Source organism: Haliaeetus albicilla, chromosome 6 (assembly GCF_947461875.1).
Source record: "Haliaeetus albicilla chromosome 6, bHalAlb1.1, whole genome shotgun sequence".
Lineage (NCBI taxonomy): Eukaryota > Metazoa > Chordata > Aves > Accipitriformes > Accipitridae > Haliaeetus > Haliaeetus albicilla.
Window position 1 is genome coordinate 32,464,008 of NC_091488.1, and position 18,579 is coordinate 32,482,586.

General features: G+C 44.0%; 1 protein-coding gene across 6 annotated transcripts; it reads left to right on the top strand.

Annotated features, from left to right (window-relative positions):
- The first annotated feature begins 132 nt into the window (after window positions 1-132).
- On the top strand, window positions 133-18,443 carry RIOX2 (ribosomal oxygenase 2). 6 transcript variants are annotated; one of them, XM_069785486.1, is made up of 10 exons: window positions 133-250; window positions 5,803-6,238; window positions 7,643-7,762; window positions 8,946-9,074; window positions 12,067-12,170; window positions 13,990-14,092; window positions 14,741-14,906; window positions 15,410-15,498; window positions 16,784-16,894; window positions 18,191-18,443. In XM_069785486.1, exons 1-10 carry the CDS (start codon window positions 222-224, stop codon window positions 18,350-18,352), a joined length of 1,449 nt encoding a protein of 482 aa, XP_069641587.1. In that variant the 5' UTR covers window positions 133-221; the 3' UTR covers window positions 18,353-18,443. The 6 variants fall into 6 exon arrangements, with proteins under 6 accessions (XP_069641587.1, XP_069641588.1, XP_069641589.1 ...); XM_069785487.1 differs by lacking the exon at window positions 133-250 and adding an exon at window positions 1,976-2,124; XM_069785488.1 differs by lacking the exon at window positions 133-250 and adding an exon at window positions 2,202-2,271.
- The last annotated feature ends 136 nt before the right edge of the window (window positions 18,444-18,579 follow it).

Genomic DNA, 18,579 nt, shown 5'->3' on the forward strand with positions numbered 1-18,579 from the left:
AATGGTTTCTGTGACCAGCTGAGGTGCAGGATGTGGCCTCCCTATTTTTAGCATCTGCTGCTACACCCACCTGCAGAAAGAAAACATCCTGTAAGTGTTAATGTAGGTGATGCAAACTTTTAAGTCTGGAGAACTACTTCATTCTTCAAAGCCTTCTAATCCTCATCAAAGAAGTAAGCAGAATTTCATGCCAGGGACCGGTCTTCGAGAGAGCTACAAAAATGTACACCTTTGAATATCCCAACTATTGGTGAGTGTTTACACTAAAATATTCACAATTTAATAAATTTTGCAAAGTGTCCTGAATGTTGAGTGATGTTGTGATGAACTGAGTCAGAAAGCAGAAAATGTCTTCTTTTTCTTCAAAAGTGACAGCCCAATGAAAGAAAAATGCTTTATAGAGAAACTTAGATTTTACTATCTAATTCATACACGTATGTACAATTAGGACAACCTTAGGTTCATCCCTGGCAAAATCTCCCTTCTGGTAATGCATCCACATGCTGATTAATCTGTATTTCATGATCAACTGGCCATGATGTTTCGGTCAGCTGGTGACCAAAGTGGTCCAGGTGGTAAAGGAACAAGGACTGAACAGGATGAGCAGTGTTTGCCTTTTTCGCTCCTCCATCCCCTTTTCCTGTGTATTATATTTTGCCAGTTTCTCTATTCAGCACATAGGAGTTTACTGGATGCATTCACGAACGCAGAACCCACTGGAATCACATAATGTTTGTTCCAAAAGATCTAGCTAGTGCCAGGGAAGCCGGAGTTACTACTGTGTGAGTAACAACCACACCTCAAGAAGGAACAGGACTGCAAATCCATTTTCTATAGACAGGGATTTGAACTGGTATTTTAGATGTGAAAGGCTCTACTGTTTCCCTCCGTAAGTTGTTGACAGACCACAGCAGTCCCCTCTTTTACCTATCACTGAAAGGTCCTTCTAGTAACTAACTTACGCCCGGTACAACTTTCTACTTACGTTAGCCATGCACTGTAAGGCTGCTGAGGTTTCCAAAATTCACCTTTTGCTGGTAGTTCTGCTTTGTATGCTTCAAGCTATCAGTACACAAGAATGAAACTTTAGCAAAACCTACCTAACAATTTCTCTGATGTCTTTCAGCCATTAAAAACCATCTTTAATAAAGGTAACTAAAAATATTTCTAGAAGTTTTCATGTGCTCAGTGAGGATTCTAAAGATTTCTTGGAAGGAGCCCCAGAGGAGCTCTGGAACAAGATTTTAATCCAGGAAAAAATAATGCAGCTAAAGCCCAGGTGCTCTTGTGTGCATGAAGTAAAATTTTATACAAACAACACAAGGTTTTATGTTGTCTCCCCTAATTTAATCCGCATAACAGCATTAGTGGAGATACTGCTGTGTAATTCCCTATCGGTTTAAAAAACAAGTATTTTTCTGTCACGCACATACACGCTAAATAACTTGGGTAGATGAAGAAGAAACACTTATTGCACATATTATGTTTTCGAGGGGCGACTGCTTTAAAACTTTCTGGTTTGGGAGTGAAAAAGAAGGTTGACGTTACGGTCTCTCCACGACGCGAGCTTAAATGGCGCGAAACACCGGCCACCGTTACTGGCTGATACTGCTGAGCGTTATTGCAGCTCGACATCTTCTCAGAAGTCTCCTTCTTCACCCTCAGCAAGCCTCGGCAAAACGTTAAGCGCTGCAAACCGCGCTTCTCCGCGAGCAGGGCCAGCAGCAGCCGCCGCAGCCAGCCGCCCGCCGGCGGCAGGAGCACGGGACCCGCTCCCGCGGCGGAGGCCTCCGCAGCGGCCGGGCCGGGGGAGACCGAGGCCGCTCGGAAACAGGCGCGAGCCGTTCGAGGAGCCCCTCGCTCCCGGCTCCCTCGGGACGAGCCTCAGCCCCTCCGCCGCCGCCCGGAGGCGTCGCCTCCCGGGACATCCAGGGCGTCAGCGACGGCCTCCTGCTTCCGCACCAGCCCGCCAACGGGCCGCCTGGCCTGGCCTGGCCTGACCCGGTCCGGTCCGGTCCGGTCCCGCCCCCCGAGGGCGCCCGCGCCGCTCCCCGCCCGGCTCCGCCGCCATTTCCTCCCAGCCGCCGATCGCCCCGCCCTGCCTGCTGCGGCCCGCGCGGCCGGGTGAGTGCGCGCCGCGGGCAGGGCGGGCTGAGCCCCCGGGGGCTGTGGGGCCTGCGGGGGAAGGGGAGGCGGGGGCCGGCGGCGGCGGGAGGAGCGGGACCACCGCCGCCCCGCCGGGCTCGGCGCCCCTCTGGGACGCAGGGAAAGGCAAGGCGTCCGCGGCTGCGGGACGCGTGGGGGCGGCGCCGGGCCCGGCGGCCTCGTGGCTGACCCGCCGGGGCCCCGAAGGAGCTGGGGCGGCTTAGCAGGTGCTGTCCGCCCGCCCCGGGGCTCGGGAAGTGGGGGCCCCGGCAGCCGCCGAGCACGGGCAGCGTCCCTCGCTGGGTGCCCCTCGGGGCAGCCCGGCCGCGCCTGTGAGGCTGGCCGGGGCAAGGAGCGCCGGCCGCCAGCCGCTGCGGGCACGGGAGCGCGACTCTCCGCCTTGCTCCCTGCTGGAAACGGTTCGGTAGCGGCCCGATGCGGTGAGGGGGAGCAGCGGGCGCCGTGTGGCCTCGGAGCCGCTGCGCCCATCTGTCTTCCCCGGCGCTTCGGGGGGAGACGAGTCCCCCTGCAGCTGCCGGGCCAGTGCAGGGGCCTGAACTCATAAACGGGCACAGCTGGCGTGCGAGTTGAAAAATACTGATGTGGAATAGCTGTTCCCGTGTGAAGCAGAAACGGGTTCGTTTGTGTTCGTTCTCTAGCCCTGTAGAGAAGGGCTTGGGGGTATTGGTAGATGGGAAATTGGGTGTGAGCCGGCAGTGAGCACTCGCAGCCCAGAAAGCCAGCCGTATCCTGGGCTGCATCAAAAGCAGCGTGCCCAGCAGGTCGAGGGAGGTGATTCTCCCCCTCTACTCTGGCGAGACCCCTCCTGCAGTACTGCGTCCAGCTCTGGGGTCCTCAGCGCAGGAAGGACGTGGACCTGCTGGAGCGGGTCCAGAGAAGGGCCACAAAAATGATCTGAGGGATGGAGCCCCTCTCCTATGAGGAAAGGCTGAGAGAGTTGGGGTTCTTCAGCCTGCAGAACTGAAGGCTCCAGGGAGACCTTATTGCAGCTTTTCCGTACTTAAAGGGGGCTTATAAGAAAGACGGAGAGAGACTTTTTACCAGGGCCCGTAGCGACAGGACAAGGGCAATGGTTTTAAACTGAAAGAGGGTAGGTTTAGACTAGACACAAGGAAGAAATTTTCTCTGATGAGGGTGGTAAGACACTGGAAGAGGTTGCCCTGAGAAGTCGTGGATGCTCTGTCATTGGCTGAGTATGTGAGCAACCTGATCTAGTAGAAGATGTCCTTGTCCACGGCAGGGGGTTTGGACTAGATGATCTCTTCCAACCCAAACCATTCTGTGCTTCTACGGTTATAATAACTGACAAAACACTACAAAACAGCACACGGTGGAAATGAAGCCACATTCTGTGAATAGTACATATCTTAATTTAACTTTGTTGAATACAGTGTGAGTGAGCTGAGAGGTTGATATGATGGATTTAGGTCTGGAATTCAAAATTGGCGATTGAGGCTTGGTTGCATTTGTGTTGCTGGCATGTGGGCATGTCAGTTGTAGATCTCGGTGCCAGCAGCATCTTCAGATGTTGCTAGCAACTAGGGACTAATTTTCAGTCTTTTTTTAAGCATTCCCTTGCCTCATGGAGAACTGTAGCCTGCTGCAGCTGGGAATGTCTGTCCTCTCAGGACGGTGGTGATGTGGATCCCTTCCTGCAGGACTAAGGTGACTGGAGGTTACTGTTGAGGTACAGGCTGTTACAGGAACTGCTGATGAAACACTCTGCCCGGGAGTTAGTGGATCAGCAAGGGTGTCCTGCATACTACTACACAGGAGAACTTAGTACTGCATGTAAATACTAGAACTGGAGTTTAAGTTTTGTGATAAGGGGTCTGTGTAAGTAAAAGCATCTTAATAAATGGGAGCATTTACTTTTGGGAGTAAAGCTGTCATTTTTACTTATGGATGAAAGCATCAGCGTGCTCTAACTCCTCATGTGTTGGCTTCACAAACTTGCTCAGACGTGCCCAGAGTCAGTTTGAGTTGGCCAGCCCAGACCTAGCAGGCAAGCTGTGGAGCTAGAGGGCTTGGTGCTGGCTCATTGTCAGGATACTTAACTCAGCTTCTCAGGCAGGCTTTTACAGCTGCCTGGTGCTCTGGGCTACTCTTGGGGATGAAATACTGGTGCAGACTTAAGGCAAGTATGTCTACATATACTATGGTGTTAGACCTACCGTTACTTGATTTTTGCCTTAACTTTCCTGAGAACTTGGCAGCTAAACCCTTTGTGAATTAACTTTGTTTTTACATAATGATACATAAGTATATTATCTACCTGGAAAAACAAAGTAAATTACTTCCAACTTTAAAATTAAATATCTGTACTGGGATGAAAGAATTCCTTTTATTCTACGCAAACTACAAAGTTTGAAACCTTTCCAGAAATGAAAGCAGAATCTTACAATTTCAGTTTTTGGTGTAATTGCATAGCATCAACAGAAAGGCCTAACAACGTTCCCTCTCTTCTGTAAACTTAGTTTTGCTAAACTTGGCCATTCCAGATACAGCATGGAGACCCTGACAGAGGCTGAGATGTGGGCCACTGCGTGGTGAGCATCACTAGATGCCTGGCACTGCCACATAATTTAGCATAAAATTGTTCCCAGGGCCTGAGACCTCAAGCAGGTGCCCTTACTTCATGTTCCTGAAACCTGCTCCACCAGCAGGGGAGTCTGCTCTGGGTTTTTCTGTTTCTTTGGAAGCTTCTGTAACCCTCCTGCCTGTTGAATCATCCTCGCCCACTGAACCTTGGTACATATTCCTTCTTCCCTCCCAGCGATCTACTTTTTCACTTGGCCTCCCTCTTTCCGTGCCCCATTTCCCTGTGTTTTCTGTTCACTGTGTTATTGCATAGCCCTTAGTGCATGCTGTTGTACCCGTGTCAGTGTTCCCTCACTGCAGCAGCTGCCTTGTCTGTAGGTCCTGCTAAAGCTTTAGTCTGGTTACTGTACAGCTATGTAGACACTGGGTTTACAATGTGTAGGCCAGCTTGAAAGGAAAGTTCACCTTAACACACACCACACCAGCCACTGTGTTTAACTGGTTGGGTTCTGCACTTGAAATGCCATACATCCTCCTCCATTGTGCTCTGGCTGGAAAGTCATTGGGAAGTCTTCACTGTGTTTCTTTTTCCTAATGTTAATGCATTTCAAGCAAGTGCAATAGGGTACAAGTTTCTGATCTTGTCCCCTCTCTCCACCCCATTCTGCATGTTGCCATTAAATCTCTTAAAGCTCAGTTAATTTTTTAATAATTTGCAGCTCTTGCTACAGAAGACCAGTCTACCACAGGTTCTTTGTGTGGGTAGGTTCCTGCATTTGTAAAGATCTGTTGTGTGACCATTGGATTTCGTTGTATGTTTTTTAGTATAAATTCTGCTGTGGGATTTAAGCTTCAGAGAGCAACGGCTCCTAGTAGATCCCTTCGGAGTTTGCTGAGGTTTGAGAGAGGATTGGAGGCCTGCTGTGGGTTTTCTTTTTTCTGCTGCTTGGAGCAAATAGTGAGCATCTGAAAGCAGAGCTTTTCCCAGTATACTCTGATATCCCACTGGATAAGGCACGAGGAGCTGCTCTGGGCCTGTGAGCTGTTGAGGTTGTGTTACTGGTTGACTGTTTTGGTTCTCATTCCCTTGAACAGGAACATGCCTAAGAAAGGAGGGAAGCATGCTGAAATGGGAAAAGAAATGCAGGCACAGTGTAAACGAGCAAAGGTGGAAGAAGCTTGCTCTCTGTCAGTCATGAATTTTGAGAACCCAGACAGCCTCTTCGGAAGCTTCATCTCTCCCATCAAACAAGAGATGTTTTTCAGGGAGTATTGGGAGCAAAAGCCACTTCTTGTTCAGAGAAATGATCCCCTGCTGGCTGCTTACTACCAGTCCCTATTCCAGTTATCAGATTTGAAGGAACTGTGCAGCCAGGGTCTGTACTATGGGCAAGATATAAATATCTGCAGATGTGTGAATGGAAAAAAGAAAGTTTTAAATAAAGAAGGCAAAGTGAATTACATGCAGCTGAAGAAGGATTTTGACCAGAAAAAGGCAACAATACAGTTTCATCAGCCCCAGAGATTTAAGGTTGGATTGTTTCATTGAATATAATTAATGCATGCTTTATAATGTGGTATACTTTGCTTGAGTTGTACTAGACATAGCTTCATCTCTGTCCCCAGTAAATCCAGGGGAAGTAGCTGACATCAGTGACCTGCTGAAACCTATGCATGAACTGTATTAATTAAAACATGGTTTATACTTTTGCATTGCCCATCATGTTTCAGTGCTATGCAGTGAGAACAAAATCTGATTCATGCTATAATATTAGGTATTTTTTTAAAAAAATCGCTTTGTCACATGAAAGTTTAGAAAAAAGTAAATGCACAAAATTGATGATTATGCATCTGTGTCTGCTTAAATTATCCCTTTTGACCGACTGTTTCCTTATGCAAATAGGGGCTTTTGAACCACTTTCCTTTAATGGAGGGCAGGGTGTGAAACCATGTAAAGTATTTCCAGGATACTCCACCATTCTTGCTAATGGACTGGCTTTGAATTGCACCATGGAAGTATACCACCTTGTTTTAGCTGACTGTCCTCTCTTGTTCTTTTTGATGCCTTTGCAATCTTCGTGTATGAGAATGAGGCAGTGGTGCCTGCACAGTTGTGTAAAGGACTCGAATACTTGTAGGTACTTGGATTTAGGTAGTCCTTTTTTTGTCCCATGGTGTCAACACAATTTAATTGTGTAATGGTCCTTAAGGACTCAAAATACACAGCTGAGTCCCAAGTATAGTGTCGCTGGCTGTTCTCAGTTTGAGTGTGGCTGTAATGGCCAGCGGCAGGGGCATCTACAGGTTGAAATGTTACATGGCTTCAGCTGAAATCTAGAGCTGGAGCTGAACCTACATAAATTCTGGTTGAAGTTGCACTTGTGCAGGCCTGGTAGTTGGCATCTTCTGATATGAGAGTCATCCCTTTGGTGCACTGTCTGTTACATGTTAGATGTGGATAAGTAAAGTTTGTTCTCGAATACGCCCAAACAGTTGGAGTCACTGGAAAAAGGGCTCTAATCTTTGTACGCTTTCTTTGATGCTAGCCCATATAATGCAAGTCCTGCATGTGTTTATTGTCTTAAGATGTTTTGCTGTTCCTGAGATGATGGGTGGTTTATTTTCCTCTGTCTAGCCTTGTTTGTTTTTGCAACCTAAAAATGGTACAGGGAAGAGAACAAACATCAATGCTATGTTGGTAGCACCAGACTTCTTGGCTTACCGATTACCTTCATGGCAGATCTCCTTTGCATCCACAGTGCTCGCTTTCAGGAGAAACACTCATACAGAGCATCTGCTTTCCCAGCCTCTGTCTGCCTGTGGGGATGTGATCATTCTCAAGAAGAACCTCCCAAGTGATGGGGAGGCTGTGGGCTGGATGGCAGCCTGGCTTGGCTGAGCTCTTCAGTAGTAACAGCATCATTTCTTTTTAAAGGAGGAGCTGTGGAGGATTCAGGAGAAGCTGGAGTGCTACTTCGGGTCTCTGGTTGGGTCGAATGTTTACATTACTCCCCAGGGATCGCAGGGCCTTCCCCCTCACTACGATGATGTTGAGGTAGGACAGCACAACCTTGTCTCTGAAACTGTGTGTGGGCTTTCACTAGTGGGAGTGGATACCTGTATGTGCGCTTTTTACAGCCCCCCCCCCCCCCCCCAAATAACTTACTATAGAAAAATGTTTTTTCCACTGAAAACTTACAGTAATTAGTTGCAAGTGTGTCTTTATAGTCCTTTTTCTTCTATAATTTTACTGAAGAGGTACTAATAGTAATATCTAATGGTAATATCATGTAAACTGTGCTTTCCAGACTTGGTATTTTCATTAGATGAAATGAGAATTTGTTTTCCCAGCTGCAGAAGCTTTCTAGCACCTTTTTTCATATTCACTTCATTCAGACCCCCAAGAATCTAGAAGTCCTTTTTCTTCGGCTGGACAGTGAAAGCAGACTGGTTGTGCTGGTTCCCATTTGTTGGTCCTACTGTTTTCAAAAGGTTACTGCTATGATGAAGTCCTGTGGTCAAAATGCGTTTTAATTTAGCTTCTAAAAGAAACATTCAAATAGATGCTGCATTAAGAAAAAGTTGGGCTATCCCACTTAAACCAAAACAAAAACCCCCATCCTACATGTAGTTTTTGCTTTTTATTATTTTAATTTCCATTAAATACACCTGGAGTTTCATTTTTATTATGCTTGTTCAGCAGCCCCACAACCTGCATCTTCTGGTGTATGTCATCAGCCTCCAGCTCACAGCATCCCCTAGATGTTTCTGATGGTCTGTTTGTCAGTGAATGGTGATAAGAACTCTCTCACTTGATATTTTGAGTATCTGTGTGGCAGACATTACTTTTGAGTTAGTTGTCTAGCACTTATTTAAGTGACTGGAGAGAAATGGGGATTTCCAAATGGCTACAGATCACACTTCACAGCTCTCCTCTGTTGTCTCTAAGTACAGCCTAAAGAAATAGTTCAAATGTAAATTTCTGCATTGTAGACGTCTAAAAAGTAATGTGAGAGGAATCCTTTTTGCCATGCTGTGGAGTAGCTGAGAGCAGTGAAATCTATTTCTTCCATTGTCACAAAAGCAAGCCATGTTGCTTCTGTTTGCTTTCTGTCCCTGATTTCTGGCATGGTTCCACAGACTTTCCAAGTAAGAAGATGACTTAAAATTTCTGATCAGTTGGATGTGTGAGGGGCAGGAATCCTTTCTTATGCATTTGGATTTATGGTCTTTTGCAGGTGTTTATCCTTCAGCTAGAAGGCGAGAAGCATTGGCGACTCTATAAACCAACAGTACATTTAGCTCGTGAATATAATGTTGAATCAGAAGATAGGATTGGGAATCCTACACACGAATTCATATTAAAGGTATTATAATTGAATTGCTTTATGTGGTCTGGGCTATGGTTGCCAGAAAAGTAGTCATGTTTAATTAAAATGGTCCATTTCTTGAAGACAGTATTCTGAATGATCATGGTTGTGAAATTGAGGGGAGGGTTGGTGCACAAAACACTGTGAGCATGAGAAATTTGGGTGATAGTTGTCTAACGTATCATTTTTCAAAGGTATCCTTTGCTCTAGTATTTAAATAATGGACGAAGAAATAAGTTATTTCTGGAAATTCTCCAATATTCTCCAAGTTGGGCACCCTGACTCCTGGATCTTATTTGTGGAGTCATGTGCAGAAAACCCATTTGGTTTATATATATGGTTATGAAACATTGTAATGCTTTTACACGCTATCTGTAATCAATCAGGCTAATCCTTCTATGCACTAAGACTTACTGCTTTACTGAAGGTTGTCACTGTTCTGGTGAATTAGAGGTAAATATTTATCCTTGGCTGATAAACAAAAGTATGAACTAAACCCCATATTAACTTGCCGTATTAATTGTTTTTTTTTTTTTTCTTTTTCCAAACCTGAAAATCAAGTGTTTGGCTAGTTTTTGTGATTTGGAATAAAAAGAGCATTTCATGAAGATTAGTGAATGCAGCCCCTTTGACAGCAGGGCATCTGGTACTTGTCCCATCCTTTTTTACATGCTTGTGCTTTTGAAGCATGTTATTTATCCTGGAGACAGCGCTGCTCTGCATTGGAAGGCTCCTTAGTTTCCCTGCCTTGTGGCCTGTCATAGGGCCTCTCTCTGCAAGGTCTCTGCTCTTCCTGGTGTTCAGATCTGCTTTTGGGTGTAGGTAATTCAGGAATAGTATGACACATTGGGTATGATACTGACATCATTAGCTGTGTAGTTTGACAGAGGGTAATATTCAATTGTCATGATGTATTGGGTGATGCAAAGTCTAGTAAATTACAGTTCCCTTCTTAATTTCTGGAACATTTTGGGCCAGACTTCAATGGCTTTGATGTATTCCATAAGCCATTTTACTGACACTAGTGGAGTGAAAATACTGGCCTCTGAAAAGGGCTTAAAAATGATTTAAGTTTTTAATTTATTTTTCTTCTGTTTGATGTTCTTCACTTCTTGTGACCCATTTCTTCCAGGTGGCCGCTGTCAGATTTTGGTTGTCTGTCTGGAGCTGTCTCTTGACAGGGATGCTGTCAGATGACTCTGATTTCCTCCCTAAACATCTTTCTAGAATCTTTCCTTTCTTCTTTTTTGTGTTTCTGTCTGCAGTCTGCCATCCCTGGGCATTTTAGAACAAATGGACCAGTTAGAGACTGTATTGGTGGTGTTCTCCCTTCCTACCAAAAACTGGTAGCTGACTGAGAGCAAAGGCACGCTGGTTTGTGTATAAGGTCCCAAGCTGCAGTGTGTTTTGGTGACACTGCAACAGGCTGTGGCCATGGCTGGTTTGTTACTGATGTCAAGCACAGAGGTTATTTGGTAGCTGGCTATCTAGCTGCCTTCATGTATGATTCTTCCATTTAATTTGCTGGTACTTCTCCTTGTCTGCCCCTCTTTCCTCCATTTCAGAAGTAAGAAGGCAGCAAAGTGATCAGATCTGCACTATCTCTTGTCAAATGCTCTGTCCTGCCCCAATCTGTGTTGCCACCTGGAGTCTGTGAAGATTCTGATTCTTTTAATTGAAGAGTGTTGTGCTTGCTGACTCATGTCAATGACATTGATGAGACTACCCAGCAGATAAGATGAATAAGAGTTGGACTTTGCAGTGAAGACTGCCTTGAAAAATTGTGGTCCCAGCTTCTTAGTGGTAGGCATGGGGTGCTACAGCATGAAATAATTTCTTTTGCGGACTAGTTTGTCATCACTCTGTTAGGTGTTTGGGGCTCTTACCCTTCCGCTATGCAACCCTTCCTCCAGTTTGTTTTCTTGCTGGGGATGTGAAATATAGTAAATGAAGAGAATTCGAAGTGCTCTTAGTTGGTTAGTGTAGTTCCTATACTGGTAAGGCACGCAGTTTTTTAATGGCAGAGAGGGGCTTGCTTCAGAACAAATAAATCGTACATAGCTGATCTATGATGCTCTACAGAGTGTTATAAATGGATGAAGAGACAGGATCTTGCCAAGTCCTGTGAAGCCTCGTAATCTAAAGAGAACTTAAAATTCAGTGAGAAATCAAGTAGTATTCACTTTAAATATATCTGTGTTAGACAGTTCGGTAGGCTCTTAGAAGTAGGTGATGTAACCAAATTTAAGGAATGGTAAAATTAAAATGGAATCAAATTTCATCATTGTTGCTTTATGAATTTTCTCTTTAACTGTGCTATCCAACTATATAGATGTTTCTAGGAGAAGCCATAAGTAAACTGGTTTTCCTCCTTGGAGGGAATTTCATGTGCTTTTTACTTCTCTCTTATCTTGACTTGCCTAATCTAAATTTTTATCAGTGTGGAGATTTAATTTAGATAGGTGAGAAGAAAGATAGGGAGGAGGAAGGTTGTAATTGTTTTTTAAGTGTTTTAACTGAAAATTTCAGACAACAGTATTGTAACAGATCAGCATCTTTATAGAATATTTGGCTTTTCTTGTGGAGTACTGGCCTTTTCTTTTGACATGATCTAACCAAATTCACATTGCAGTGCTCCTCTGCTAGCCCGCTTTATTGTCAGCGGGTTCATCTCAGCTGCTTCTTTGTCCTCTTTATGCAGCTGAGTTGCAGTGTGCATGTTCTGTAATGTTAAAAGCTTGCTTTGTGTTTTCAGACAGGTGTGTAGTAAATACTGACAGTAAGTTGGAAAGTTTAAGGTATTGGACATCTGGCTTAGAGTGCTTTATTTTATGTTATTAAAGTGTACAATGGAGGATCTCTCTATTTTGTGATTTTAAAAAAGATACGTTGTCAGTCTGTCTGCTCAGAGAGTATTTTCTCTATTTTGACTACAATAAGGTTTGACCAGGTGCCCTAAATATATCAATTCTCTTTCATTTTCTTGCAGCCAGGTGACTTACTGTATTTCCCAAGAGGGACTATTCACCAAGCTGACACTCCACTTGGGATCTCCTATTCTACACATGTGACCATCAGTACCTACCAAAACAAGTAATTACTCTTTACTTTTTGTTTGTTTGTTTAGCTTTTCTGAAAATGGCTTTCCTCTGCCAGATGATGTGTGTGAATAGTACAGACCTGAAACCAGTGTTTCAAAGAAGTGATGTCCTGTTTCTTAAAAAAAAAACAAAAACCCCCACCTTGTAATGAGCTCTGCTTAGCTCTTTTCTGTGTTCATTCTTTTTAGCCCTTGTGTGGTTTGTTTTTCTGTGAGTAATACAGGGATAGGGCATGTCACCTCCCCCCCCCTCCCCAAGATGTGGTGACATGGAATGTATGTAGGCACCCCACTATTATATATATGACCTGCTGTTAGTAACAGAATCTAAGCTAGTGTTCAGGTAGCAGCAATTAAAGTTTTGGGGTTTGGGGGAAGGAGGGGAGCAAGACCCTTGTTTGAAGCAGCCTGTTTACCAGGTTTTCATGCAGCAAGCTTGATTGATTGCTTTTTAATTGGTTATTTTACTATTTACCAGCTGTGGACTTTAATGTGGAAGATAATGTTACAACTGTTCTGACAGACTTGTTGCAAATTCTTCCTCTGCAAATATTTTCTACTTATCTGTGTTTTTCATCTCCTAACCCATGCATGCAAGTCAGATTTCCTTTGACACACATCTGATCCTTGTGCCCACTGAAAGAAACGTTGTCATCACGCAGGGAAATGCTGCTGCCACCTAATCAGCCTCTCAGATGCTGGATTTGGAGTCATTGGCCTGAGTTCAGTACTGCTGGTAACTCTGTGTAGCAGACAGTGGAACACTTGAGTGGAGATGATAAAAAAAATCTAAATGAGACTATAACAAGTCATACTTTTTCTTTTTTTTAACTGAAGTAGTGTCTAGAGATCAGTGCTGAAAGAGGAGTGCTGAGAGAGAGCAAGAGCAGAGGGTGAAGTGTATGCTGGAGGACAGGCCCTGCTCTGCTGCCTGCCCTATTTGGGTGGGATTCTGCTGGCAGCCTTGGATGCTGGACACTTGCCCTGGTTGTTTGCCCATTAAACCAGCTCGTGAGGAGGTGGTAGGGAGAGAGGTCACACATGGACAGGACAGCACTTCTGCATGAGTCAACTTGATGGGGTTGACTCAAGCTAGGCAAAGAAGGTGCAGGCAGTAGTCCTCCCTCCCCTCCTCTAGTTTATTCTTACAACTGGGGAACAGAAGCACAGAGATCAAAGGTCATTTTTTTTTTTTTATAGTATGTAGGCTAAGAATGGGGATTTAACACAAAACAACACACCTACAAGGTACCTGTTGGGTATCATTAAAAGCCCTGTAGAAATATGCAGGGGTCTTGTTCCTGGGGTCTTAATTAAGTTTGTAGCAAAGCTAAAAACTGATGCTGTGTTGGATTTGATAACCCTCTGTACATGTCCTCCTTCAATGTAAGTGTCTTAAAAGCATGCTAAATGACACGACTCCCTGCCCTTCATTTGTGCAATGAGGCCGTATGTGTGTACAGTTGGATAATAATGGCCCTAGTAGGAATGTCTTCATTCATTGAGGTCATCTTTAAGCTGAATCCGCTGGTAAATGGCAAGCACCCGAATCAGAACAAACTGGACCCTTCTCAAGCCAGTTCTTTCCCTCTGTAGGAGTGCCACTGACCTGTAGGTAGTGAGGACACACACACAATTGAGATGAGAGTGAGCTATTGCATGAGACTACAGAGTGGTAATGGAAGGGCCAAAGGTACAAAGCAGATTTGGAATTGGACCACTATGTTTCCAGCCCTTGACATCAGTTAAGATGTCTGGTTTATTTCAGTGCAGCTATTTTAGTAATTTTTTTTTTTTCTTCTTGTCCTTCAGCTCTTGGGGAGATTTCTTACTGGATGCAATTCCTGGCCTTGTGTTTGATTCAGCAAAAGAAGATGTGGTGCTGCGGACAAGCATACCAAGGCAACTGCTTATGGTAAATAGGTGGGACTGAGGGAAGAATAGTGCCTTCAGATGAAACTTCAGCACTGAGGCAAGCATGTATCTTGTTGATCTGCTCTGAAAGCTCAGTCTTGTCTAGCAGCACAACTGCTTTTGAAGTCTTCAGGATGACTGTTCTGAGGTTTGTGCCATCTGAAGCTTTGCCTAGTTCATAGCACTGCCTTTCTTTCATATCAGTGTCCTTGTATCTTGTTTCCTTTATAAAATCAATGGTATTTGCTTTGGAGCTGTCAGACAGGCATAGTTCCTGTCAGGCCAAGCTTTTGCATCTTTAAAAGTTAGCAAAACTGTAAATTGTTCTGTGACCACTTAATGGTAGTCCAGTTGTGCTGCTCATCAGCTCATCAGCATGCAGAAGGAACAAGTCTCTCTTTCAACTACACTTGCAAGTCCTTTAGCATTGCAGGTAGCCCTGGAGTGAGGGAAAGTGAGCATTGGCTTTGGTGCCTGAACGGCTGGTGGGGAATGTGTAAAAGAAACAAAATTTGTTGTTTTGGGAGTAAATGTTACCCTTTGCAAAGATAAAAGAGGAGTGTCCAGATTTTCAGTGCATTACTGCACCTCTTTAGGCTAGGCTGTTTAGCTTGAATTCATGTGAGAGCAACTCTGTGTGAATATTTAGCAGGTGGATACAGCTGACTCGACAAAAAAACTGAGTAGCCTTTTGAGAAGGCTTGCAGACCGTCTGGAAAACACCAGAGAACTGAGGTCATCTGACATGAAGAAGGATTTCATTATGAACCGGTTGCCACCTTGGTTGGGATGTGACTCTCATCCTTTGACTCCAGGTAGATTTTGAAGTTAACCAAAACTGGCTGATGTGATCATAGAGCTGTTGCTAACTCTGCCAAGAGGCAGACTTTGGTATTTTATGGTAGGCAAAGATTATAGTTTAGCATCAGCTTCACGTTGTGCTGGGCTATACATGTGCATTTGCACACCTCAGTTGGTCAGTTCCCTGTATCTACTGGAAGAAATGACATGTCTCTCTCAGAGTGAAATAAAGGTTATCCTAGACTGAAATTGGCAGCTTTAATAAACTACTGTGTACTGAGAACGTTTAACTGGTAGAATTTGTCCTTGTGCTCTAGCTTGCTATCACAGCTATTTGTAGGCTGTAAAGGTGAGAGAATTGAAAAATGTCCCCCCCGCCCCGTTTGAGAACATGTGGGTGTTGAAACACAGGTTAACAAAAAATCCAGCCACAAGAGAGTGAGCAGAGCACAGAGGGCTCAATCTGCACTGTTCATCTGGTTTCCTTCCTTTCTAATGGAGAATTTATTTTTCTTAGGTGGGAAACTGCCAAAAATAGATAGCAAAATCAGACTGCAGTTTAGAGATCATGTTATCATTACAGTGGAACCAGATCAAGAGAATTCTGTAAGTATAATGAAGCCACCCTTGTATGCTTGGGGTGGGGTGGGGAGTGCGAGGTATGTGAGTTGTTGCTCTGTTGTACTGGTCTAAAAGGGCTGTGCAGTTATACTTAGTTGGATCCTGCATCCCATTAGGGTTTGTCAGGAGATCACGGGGGGTGGTTGTCAAGCAGTAATAGGGCACATTCTTGCCTCCTGGAGGAGAGCTGCAGAACTAAATTTAGTCCGTGATTCTGCACGGTAGGTGCATAGCTTTTATCTGAGGTTGGATGGGATAGATCATTACAGCTGCTAAATGGCCTCTATAGCTCTTGATAATGGATTTTTTTTTTTTATTCTTTGTATTTAAGTGCATGAATAAGTTATAAAAATAGGTTCCCTCAAGAGAAGGAATTCTCTTTGTTGCAGCTGCTGCTGACTGTGGTTACATTTAGTCTTCACTTCTGAGTTATCTTTGTACCTAAGTGACTGCCAGTGGAACAACTTAGTAGTGCCACAAAATAGATGCTGGCATCTTGGGTTATTGTGTTCAGACTACTACTTCTCTGTGAAGGTTTATTAGTATGAAATTGTAGAATTGCTTTTTGTTGTCTTAATTAAAAAAAAAAAAAAAGAGGGGATGGGACAGACTATCTATCTTGTACAATTTTCTTTTTTATGAGTAAATGTTTCCAGGAAAAAAATTCTGTACCTTTCTGATTTTTCTCCTCCATTTTGTTTGTGTCCGTATTGCTGCGAGACCGTGTAGGGTTTGGGAACTTTTTTTTTTCCAATTTTTTGCTGCCTCGCCTTCTGATGTCATACAGATAAACCCCGAATGACAGCACACGTGAAAGACTTTTGTCCACAAATTTAGTGCGAGACCTGCCCGCAGAGCTCTGAATTGGTTTGCACAGCTTTGACAAAGAAATGATAACAAACAGGCATGTGATTTTTAAGAGACAGATAAGTATCAGAATGGAAATTTAGGGATGCATGCTTCTTCATTAAGACCTTCTAGGAGGTGCACCTTAAATAACATGTTTTCTATACAGCATCAGTCTTGTGAGTTTAGTAGAGGCAGTATTAAGGCAGAAAATTATAGGTTATAAATAAATTTTCGAAGCTGTTTTGGAGACTGCCTTTCTGCTTTAGTAGATGGCTGCTGGATCATTCAGTTAGGAAGGCAAATTGCTTTCATTCGATATAACAGTGGACTCCAGAATGAAGGAGCTAACACTTGTCACTTGAGTGAGATGAATTTGAGGGTGTGGATCATATGTAACTGTTTTCTTCCTGCTGTCTTTTAGGATGAAATTCGCAGAGATATGGTTTATGTTTATCATTCTTTAAAGAACAGGAGAGAAACTCACATGATGGGGAGAGAAGATGATACTACTAGTGAGGAAGGCACATCACAGGTTTGTTCCTACAAACACACACCAAAAGCTACATTGCCACAGGGGATTTTGCTGTGTTAGCTGAGCTTGACCGAGATGGTAGCAGGGGCCTGGATTCTGCTGTATGCCTCAGCACCCAAAGCATTTCTGCCCATCTCCCAAGTACCCAGATGAGCTGAGGCTGCAACACAGTTAATAGTTAGAACCAAGTAATGCAATCTCATGCTTAATTAAATGTTTGAGATGTTAACAGGATTTCTTCTTATGTCTTAGCTAGCAGAGCTGCTGGAGTGGCTAGAAGTATCTCTTACTTCTGTGTCCTTTAGCATATCATTTATTATTAAGGCTACTGGATGTGCTAGCACATGTTCAGTAGTAGCAGGGATCACTGCACCTGATGCACCATGTTTATGCCACGTTGAACCTGTGTTAGATTCTGTATCCACTGGAACATGCTGCAAGATAAGGGTGTCTGTTTTACGGTGGGGGGTGGGTCAGCATTGGGAGTAGAGTTAACTCTTTTACTGAAATGTAAGGAGGGAACTTTTGGTATTGTTAGTAAGGCTGCAGATGGTTCATCTCTGTGTACAACGTGCTTTTGGTCGAATCATAAATAGTCCTGAAGAGTGGTTGTGAGGTTTGGAACGTTGTGTTCCACTTCCTGATAGCAAGATGCTCTATCTTAGGTCTGTGACCTGAAACACTTGAATACAGGTCTGCACAAATTCACTGTAGAGGCAAAACAGAACACAGCCTGTTCTTGTCTCAGTAATTACAGCAAGGCTTTTTGCCTGGCATTTACTTACCTTTTAAGGTAAATCTCATTGGTCCCTAGAGCAGAGAATAGGGGGTAGCTGAGGTTGTACACTGGCACCTGTACAATATACCTTCCTGTCCTTAAAGACTCCAGCTGTGGTAATGGATGTTCTCTGTGGTTCTGTCAATGTCCAAGCACTGCATGTGGCAGATCAAAAAAACCAATAGCCTTCCAAAAAACAACAGGTAGTGTTAGGCAAGAGTATAAATTTAAAGCTCTTTTATTCTTCAGTGTGGAAAGCACATGAGGAAGCCATGCACTGTCAGCCACCCTACCTCATAAGGTGTGCTAGAACATGTAAGAGATGTCACCTGTTTTTCTATTAACAAAGGTGGCAGGACAATACTGCATCTTCTGGAGGATGCTCTCAGAAATACCAGTGTGGTGGGGGAAGGGAGCACATAGCTGGTGATCAGTACCTGTAGTCTAACACACACTGCTGTATAATAACAAACACTGCACTTACCTGAAGGATTTTTTTTTTCCCACCCCCCCCCCAGCAGACTCATGGACTGCGGTTTCCTTTGTCATACTTGGATGCACTGAAGCAGATTTGGAGTAGCAGCACTGTTAATGTTAAAGAGCTTAACCTTATCTCAGATGAGGAGAAAGAAAACCTTGTCTTGTCCCTATGGACTGAATGTCTAATTGAAGTTATTTGATGCTTTTGTGAATTAGCTGCTCCTGTAAGTAGTATTTCTGGCCATTAAGAATCTCTTGAGAGAAAGGCTTATTAAATTACTTTTTTATCTATCCAGCCTTTGGTTTTTATTGCTGTCTAACAAAGCATTGCAATATATATACTTTGCTACTTTCTAGTTCAAATGTTACTTTTCTTTCCTTAGCTTTGGGAAAATGGGCATTGGGAAAAACAGGTAAGCTGCTTATC